Source organism: Branchiostoma belcheri, unplaced genomic scaffold (genome assembly GCF_001625305.1).
Source record: "Branchiostoma belcheri isolate BF01 breed outbred unplaced genomic scaffold, Haploidv18h27 scaffold93, whole genome shotgun sequence".
Lineage (NCBI taxonomy): Eukaryota > Metazoa > Chordata > Leptocardii > Amphioxiformes > Branchiostomatidae > Branchiostoma > Branchiostoma belcheri.
Genome location: NW_017804609.1, coordinates 685277 through 694310, shown reverse-complemented (window position 1 = coordinate 694310; position 9034 = coordinate 685277). Strand labels below are relative to the sequence as shown.

At 44.4% G+C, this 9034-nt stretch overlaps 1 protein-coding gene across 1 annotated transcript; it reads left to right on the top strand.

Annotated features, from left to right (window-relative positions):
• The first annotated feature begins 2866 nt into the window (after window positions 1–2866).
• LOC109488288 (leucine-rich repeats and immunoglobulin-like domains protein 1) lies at window positions 2867–7805 on the top strand. The gene is made up of 4 exons (XM_019792481.1): window positions 2867–3028; window positions 3416–3582; window positions 4156–4563; window positions 7089–7805. Exons 1-4 carry the CDS (start codon window positions 2867–2869, stop codon window positions 7264–7266), a joined length of 915 nt encoding a protein of 304 aa, XP_019648040.1. The 3' UTR covers window positions 7267–7805.
• Window positions 7806–9034: the final 1229 nt, after the last annotated feature.

Below are 9034 nucleotides of genomic sequence, written 5' to 3'. Positions count from 1 at the left end.
TGACCTCCGTCCGGAGCCTGTTGAGAGGCTATGTATTACCCCTCTATCCGGAGGCTGGAGCATAGACTATCTCCCCAATACTATCTCCCGCTGCCAGCACCATGATGTCAGCCCGTCTCCCTGTCGCCTATCGCCCGGTCCACACTTCCCGGAAGTGGAAAAGAACGGGGCCAAACCCGAGCACAAAAACATCCGAGAGTCGAACGAGCGGCGGGCGGGGCGCCTGGCACGTCCTTATGCAGATACAAACTTACAGGGATAACCTTACAAGCTCACTGTGGCCGTCTACAATAAAGGTAAGACTGGATTGTTCTGTCCTATACCTGTACATTTAAGGTATGGCTCTTAAGGCACAGTTACATGCATCATGCGATCGTCATACGAACTCAAACTGATGCATTTCTGACGCTGCCATGCACGTGTCCTGCAAAATAGTTATATGAAAAAGCCTGTCCATGATCCTTGTTGGTGGTTGGTTCTGTCATAGCCTACCTGAAAAGTCTACATCATCAAAATCCCACGACTTCCTTCAACGAATGCGATTGCGCCTTCTGTATACATGTATGTGTACCCGTGCCTCTATTGCAGTTGACATACATGTCGAACATCTAAATCATCTATAACCAACCCTACGGGTCGTTTGAAACAATGAAAGGAAGAGCCTTCCGTTGTATCTCATGATAACGAATTCTCGTGTCTAGGCTGACCAAATTCAGCTCAAAACGTAAATACTACTGTCAAATCTCGAATTGGGTAGACTCGACCAGTATTAAATACTAGATATCCGTAAACTGCACAGCAAGTGTACAAGGTACAACGCATGGCATCCACTGCTAAATAACAACAAAGTACCTTATAAAAGTACAGTATGAGATGACTTACAATGATCGGTGAAATTACTAGCGTTATAAAGCTTAAGTCGTGTTGCTGTGGACCATAACTTCGGCGCCAAACTATAATCGCCGTGATATCATTAGAAGTTGAACTAATGCAGTGTAGTGCAGGAAGTTACAGAGTTTCCACTGAGAAGACGTTACAGATAGTAGTGATTGTAGTGACAGTGTTCGGATATACACCAGTGTTTGAGGAATGCCAGAGGTCCGTCTGAGATAAACACAGGACCGAGCGGAGGAAAATTTCCCACGGCCTCAGACAGGGACGATCGCCGACAGCTGGACGGGTTTGGGTTAAACGGACTTGATAACTTTTACAGTTTACGACAACGGGTACTTTAAGGCATATCCTGTAGACTAGAGAAGAAAATGAACGGGTACACGTAGGTTTCTCATTGAGATCCATATTGACTTGAAGCTCTTTAAATGTAAGTTTGCATTTGAGGAATGAGTAAATTTTCATTTGTACTTTTGTCACTGAAAAGGAAACAAAATCTTTCAACAAAGTTGCATCACATCCGGTGCAGTTACAAAGACGAGAGGGTATAGTTTTGAGTTCTGTCAATGTACATGAATCTACCTTACTCAAAACCGAAAATCTAAGCCAAATCCTAAGATAAAGCTTAACCAGCTTCGAAAACTTAAGAAACCTTAACGCAGCCCTCACCCCTCCCCTCTTAAGACCGTCTGAAAGCTCATGGCTTAAATGTTGGAAATAATGTCTTTTCTTGTGTACATACGCATTCTAACGTTGTGCCCAAAACTGCATTGCATCCATGAGAAATTCATATTTACCTAAATGCTCGGAACCTGAAACCTTGACACTGGTCTCCCAACCACCTTTTCTCAAAAAGGCTGTGTATATAAGAAAGCCCGCCATTGTGGTTCCCCACAATCTAACCTCTGATTCCTATACCGGCTCCTTGTTTACTTACGGAAGGCGTAAAGCGAGCGGCAGTCGCTATGGTAACTTGGTCAAGACGCGATTCTGTCGTCCGACAGAGAAAAGTTTGTGCGGCGCTGAAAGCTTCAGTTTTGTATATCTATATCCATGGTCCTCCTTTTGCCCCAGACACTCCGGACAGTCACGACGGGCCTGACATGTCAATGCGCCCGAGAAAGAGATTGAATCCCTTTCACATTCGGCGTTGATCGGCCCGGTTTAAATAAGGAGTTCAAAGACCTCGACTGGAGGAGTTCTAGAATTGATTTTAGACGAGGCTCTACCACTCCTTGCAAGAGGACTGAGTGAGTGAGCGAGCGAGTGAGTGGTCTCAAACTGGACAGTTTGTCCTATTGATGAACTTTTGCACCCTGGCAGTGTTCCTATTGCGAGTTTAAAAGTCCCTTGCTGTAATCACTTGCCAATCTCCAGACACGCGCCAGTGGTTATTACTTTACTTAGTATCTTATCGTGTCTGCTGCGTGTCTGAGGTTTCTCCATCCACAGCTTCACAATGTGAGGCAGCCACGTGGAGATAGAGGCACATCCAACAACGTTTCCTACTTTGGTCGCTTTCAATGTCCAAGCAAATGGAAAGGGATCCCAATAAAGTCAAAGTCATCCCCCATTCTGTGTTCACCCACATCTGAGTAGAGTGGGGTCTTTGGAGAGGCAGTGACCACAGACTTCCAGTTTGGCCTGCTCTTCATCTTCATTTTATGAGCATCTCTGGCCACGCTCTGTGGGTTGTCCAGTGCAGTGTAGTTAACGTTGTACACCACTAAGTCTTGGCGTTTTGAAGCTTTGAAGATGTCCGTATTGTGAATATCTAGCGATATCCACAGAAAAACGACAAATTATAAATGGATGGATAGATGGATGAATAGCTAGAAAAACAGTAGAGGGATAAATTGCCATAAATGGACGGCTAGATAGATGGACAAACGTTTTAGATCGCATCTGCTTGAATATCACCTGATGATAACATGTATGTATCTTCCATACAGGGTAGAGAACGATAGAGAACACCATGACGTTATGTTGCGCCTTCCGCTGGTCGGCAGTGGTCCTGATGCTGACGTGCCTGTCAGGGCTGTCCGGTGCAGACAGGCGCGCTGCCTGTCCACAGGCGTGTAACTGTTTCCCAGGCACCGTCTTCTGCAGCAACCGCCGACTAAAGGCAGTTCCAAAGGTACGTTACCTAGCCATAGACCGGGCATCATCTCTGGACGTTATCCCCATTCCTCTGTGATATTAGACAGGTGGGAGACAGTTAGCCAAAAGAAATAAGAAAAGGAAGAGAAGCATTTTGGACAGCCGATTTGCTTTTCCTTTAGTTGTGATGGTCCGTGCAACATTATTAATCATTACCAGTAAAGGAAGACTAAAGCTGTGGCTGGGAACCTTGAGCGTTTTCTTGGACCAAAAGTTCAGACTTTGATCGCAATAACTTACCAACCCAACTGGGAGTTCGTGCAAAGAGATAATGCATTTTTTTCTTGGAACAAGATCAAAAGTTACCTACCAACGCATCTAAGATTTCCTGCCAACGGATGGTGCTTTTCCTTCGCTCTTCCAGGGCATCCCTCCGTCGGGCATGCAGAGGCTGTATCTAGACGGGAACAACCTGACGCTAGTTCCCGCCCGAGCCTTTCTCAACTACACCGAGCTGACCAACTTGGACCTCTCCAACAGCTTCATCAAGAACATGGAGGAGGGAGCCTTCATGGGACTCAACAACCTCAGGTCGGGAAATCAATAGATCGATCAACCAATAGATCAATAAATAAATCGATTGACAAATCGAGCACTGAAACTGCGGGCCAATAGCAGACAAAGATCCACAAAAAACCTTTAGGTCTGCCTCTCAGTTTCGATCTATCTTAATGGGACTAAACAACATCAGGTAGGGAAATCAATCAATCAATTAATCGATTGACCGATCAACCACTAGATCGATTAATCAACCTCAGGTTCGTAGCTAACAAGCAAATAGACGGAGAAGCAAAGTAACAAACAAACTTCAAGCTTGCATCTCGATTTCAGTCTATCATTAGTCTATGTCTATGACACATCTAGGTACCGGTCACCTATGTCGCACGATCGCAAAGTAACTGCCTTGGGATAGTAGTGCAGGTGTCCTGCAAATGTCTTGTTACGGTTAAGGCTGTCTTTAGATCCATAGTAAGTCTGCTTGAAATTTCCACGGCATAATGTTGGAAGGGGACCTTTCGATGAAGTCACCGCGCCGTAAATGATATATTTTTCATCTAATGACCGCCATGGTCTTCAGAACTTTATCTCTCTCGTTTCTTTCAGGTCGCTGAAAGTCAACAACAACAACATGACGACCCTTCGCGGCTCCATTTTCCAGGGTCTCTACCTGTTAAAGAGCTTGAACCTGAAGACCAACAAACTCGTGGACATTTTCCCGGAAGTTTTTCAAGGCTTATACAACTTAGAACATCTCTACGTCAGCGAGAATCTAGTAAACGTCTCAACACGCCCTTTTCGGCATCTTGGGAATTTAAGATATCTTGAGATCAAGGAAAACAGTCTCAAGACATTACAAGGCTACTCCTTCCAAGATCTTCGAGGACTCTACTCCTTAGACGTGAGAGCTAACGACTTACAGAATCTTGAAGACTACGCGTTCTTCGGGTTGAACAGTTTAAGAAACTTGTACCTTAGCGACAACAACTTGACAACATTAGGTGGAGAAGTCCTTCGACCTTGCTCTGACCTCATTCAACTTGATCTTGACCACAACCACCTCACCTTCATCGAACCTTTCACCTTTAAGACGCTCAGCAAGCTTAAGGAACTCAACCTAAACTACAACAACCTTCAGCAAGTAGATCCTGACGTCTTCTTTGGGCTGGTGAAGCTGGAAACTCTCGGGTTGATCAACAACAGGCTGACGAGCATCAGCGACAAGGTAATCCTTTTTTTAATTATAAATCTAAAGTACATACACTGAACCATCCATTATACAATAATTTGAATCATAACAAATCATAACAACAATCATAGCAATTCAAATCATAACGTTGAAAATGAGCAAAAAAAAAAAACACTCAAGAACATAAAGTACCCCATTTGCCACGATGCTTCTGCAGATTTCCCCTTCTTGTAGCTATAGAACATTCTACCGTATGAAAGAGGGTTACATAGGTTAGGAAACTTAAAAGAGACTGATGAAAGGTAGTGGATGTTACCTGAAACGTCTGGCCGTTTCCAAAAGCATATCCAGTTGCTTGAGTAACTGTTTTTTTTTGCTTATCTTACCTCATCTTACCTCATCTGATTACCTGGATGTCTAACCCTCGCCGACGTATAGTTAAGGAAAGATTGAAAAGTAACGTGGTTGGCCTTACTGCTTTTCTCTCAAGGCCATCCTGCCGATGGAGTCTCTAAACAGCGTACACGTGGCAGGAAACCCGTGGACATGCGGGTGTGAGATGGTCCGGCTGTGGCAACTCATGGACGTGATCACCGTGGGACTACACATCCTCTGTCAGCAGCCTGTCAAGTTTAAAGGTTTTTACCCTTATTTTATTCATGTTTCGAGTTAAAACTTTTGATCCAACACAAAAAAGTTCTCTCAACAAAAAAAGTTCAGCTCATGGACGTGATCACCGTGGGGCTACACATCCTCTGTCAGCAGCCAGCAAAATTCAAAGGTTTTTACCCTTATTTTATTCGTGTTTAGAGTTAAAACTTATGATCCAACACAAAAAGTTTTCTCACCTAGAGCTTTCGACCAGTCACTCTGGTCTTCCTCAGTAGACTGACCCAGTGAGACTTGTCACGTGGCTTCTTCAAGCCAAGTGTGACGTCAACACTGGGTCAAAGGTATCTGGAAGACGATGTCGGCTCCCATCGCAGTTGAGTGAAGGGTGATGGGCCCTGATGTAAATAGCCACATTTCCAGGGCTTGGGAAAGGCACTTTACACGACTTTCCCCACTTAACTCAAGTGAAAATGAGTTTTGTCTGTCCTGTACTTGTTTATATGGTGGGACACAGCAACAGCTGCCTGTGTCTCACGAGTATGGCACTGTTGCAATTTCAATAAAAACAGTATCAAATTTCCAGGGCGTTACCTTGACGACCTGGAGCTGAGTGAGTTGATAGCCGATGACGACTGCGTTCCGTCAGCGAGTTTCCCGCCGCTGCCCAGCCGCCGCCCCGACACCGCCACTGAGGTATCACGGCAAGGCAGCTTCCCCACTCTAGCTAAGGCTGAGGGCAAGAAAGGGTCCCTCCCTGTAGGTCTATCTATAATTGTGGCATTAACGATTAACATAATAATGAATCTTCAAATGCATGTTCACAATAACATTGATAACATCATAGATTTTGTTGCCCGACACTGCCACCGAGGTATCACGGCAAGGCGTCTTCCCCACTGTAGCTAAGGATGATGGCAAGAAAGGCCTACTGCCTGTAGATCATTGGTTTCATTTAATTTTGGACGACATTTGTAACTATTCATATTCATTTCTCAGGTTGAATTGTGGCATTGATAAAATTGTGGATTTCGGCGAGATTGCTTGGCCTTTCTCCAAGCAACCTCACCATTCCATATCAAATCCGTAAAGCAATATTGCCTCAGAATGACAAAGTCAAAGAAGTTCCAGCACCGGACAGTACGTAGGACGGCGCCCATCTCCGTTTCAAAGGCCCTTGGGCCACACAACTTTGCTACAGCAAGGGATCTAGTCCACTGACAAGTCGTAATTTCTGTTCCCAGCGCCTGTATCCGTCTGCGCGGGTTGAACAGAAGAACTACACGCCGCTGATCATCGGCAGTTCCGTCACGGTGTTCCTGGCTAATCTGGTAGTGCTGGGGCTGGTGTACAGGCTCTGTCTCCGCAGAGTCAAGTACAGCTATCCTGTCAGGTGGGTCTACATGGGTCTGTAGGGTGGGTCTGTAGGGTGGGTCTGTAGAGTGGGTGTAATACTGGGGCTGGTGTACAGGCTATGTCTGCGGAGAATCAAGTACAGCTATCCTGTCAGGTGGGTCTACATGGGTCTGTAGGGTGGGTCTGTAGGGTTGTTGTGTAGGGTGGGTCTGTAGAGTGGGTGTAATACTGGGGCTGGTGTACCGGCTGTGTCTCAGGAGAGTCAAGTACAGCTATCCTGTCAGGTGGGTCAGTAGGGTGGGTGTGTAGGGTGGGTCTGTACTGTAGGCTGCCCAAACACCTGTCCTGACACACCAACACTTTCCCTTATCACTTTCCCTTTCCACAGGACCATTACCATGAGTGCGCTGAGCGAGCCCGGCTCTCACCTGTACCAGGTAAACACACCAGGTGTGGACCTGCCCAAACACCTGTCCTCCCACACCAACCTGAGTCACTACAGCAGCAACTCGGATGTAGAGGCTGACACAAGAAGCACCATCGGACTCATAGACAAGGACTAGTGGACTTTTTAACCCTCGATTTGCCAAGTAAACTTCTCACGCACTGCCAAGCAGACATTCAGAAGGACTATTGGACTCATAGACTAGTGCCTAGTGACTAAGAGAAAGTACTGTTGATCTGAAGCTAGCATAACAGAAAATGTGAAAAGTTTGCCGTAACTCGTAAAAGTTTGTAAGGACTTAAAAAATGTAAAATTTTGGAAATGATCTTTTAAATGGTCACAATTACTAGGTATATACATTGTGTAATAATCCCTGATGTCTTCACCAGTGATTGTGTAGGACCCCAATGTAGTAAGTGGTTCATAGGTTGTTCATGTTGTTTTGAGAACAGACAAGTCTTGAGAAGTTTGCTGATCTGGATCAGCCATTTCTTAAAATCTCCTGGTGCTAATGTATTACTTGTAAGCATTATACTAAACATTTTTCTGTTATGAGGTACTAGTATGTACTGGCTTTGATTCAGAGTTGAAGTGATCCTATTTAATAACCCCTGGTTGGGCATGTATTTATACTGCAGACTGCAATACACTGTATTATATCATCCACTGGTTGTTTGCTTTCTTTTACAACATTTTGTAGTGAAAAACTGTAGGTGTGTATGTGTGTCTCCATGTGTGTGTGTGTGTGTGTCCCTACAAAATAAATTTTATGAATGACATTTTCTGGAAAATATCTAAATTTGTTTATGACATTCTACCACACAAATGATAACTTGTTAGTGGATACAAATTAACAACCAATCATTATGCATTCACTGATATCATACATAAATCAAGTGTGTGTAAGAATTCATACTAGTGCACACAGAGAGGCACAAAAAGACGACACACAAAATCCGAGATTTGCCCCAAATCTTTTTTTACTTCTTCATTGCTTTAGGAAACATTTGGCCCTAGACCTTAGCTAAACCTACTGCAGATCCTACTTTTAACTATCGTTCACCCGAGGGGACCCACTCTCCTCTACTAAACGTCATCTTCACTACGGAGTCTACCTATCTAACACGGTTTGAGGAGTGGGACCGAGGAAAGGGTGCAATTTCTTCTTAAGAACTATTTACAGAGACTTTAAGAGCCACAAATAAGAAAGGAGGGGTGTCTTCAGCTGCAGCACTTCTCATCAGCTACAGTTCCAGAGATAACAGGAAGGTAACAGGACAAACGTTTGCAAGAATGGCATGAAAAGTTCATCTGTGTTGGTACAATGTACAAGTCATTATGAGATAAAGATTTAACTTTGTCTGCCAGCACTGGAATGGATTGGGACGTACTAGTACCCAAAAGTTGGACTTTTGGACTTGTACCAACACAGATAAACTTTCGGGTAGGTCCCAATTCGTTCCAGTGTTGGCAGATTAAGTTTAGTCCTTATTTTTCCATAAAGTCTGCACGAAAGATGTGAACTGGGAACCAGGAGGTTCCTACATGGCAAGATATTGGCTACAAACAATTACAACCAAAGTTGGAAACATTGAGTCTCCAAGCTGATGTTTCAGAGACAGTATGAGAATCCAACAGGCAAGATTGTATCGAATTGGCCCCAGTACATCTGCCACAAAATGAAAAGGTGCAACACTTTGAATCTGACACATTGTGGCCTTCTGTTCTGTGGCAGATATTCTGGGCCTATTGTATACTACAGGATACTGTATATAAGATACTCGGTTGTCACCGATTGTCACCTAAACATTAGCTTGGAGATTAGGAAACATTACAGTACTGCACTTTTGGTAACAACTTTCGTTTTCTTCTCTCTCCCTGGTTGT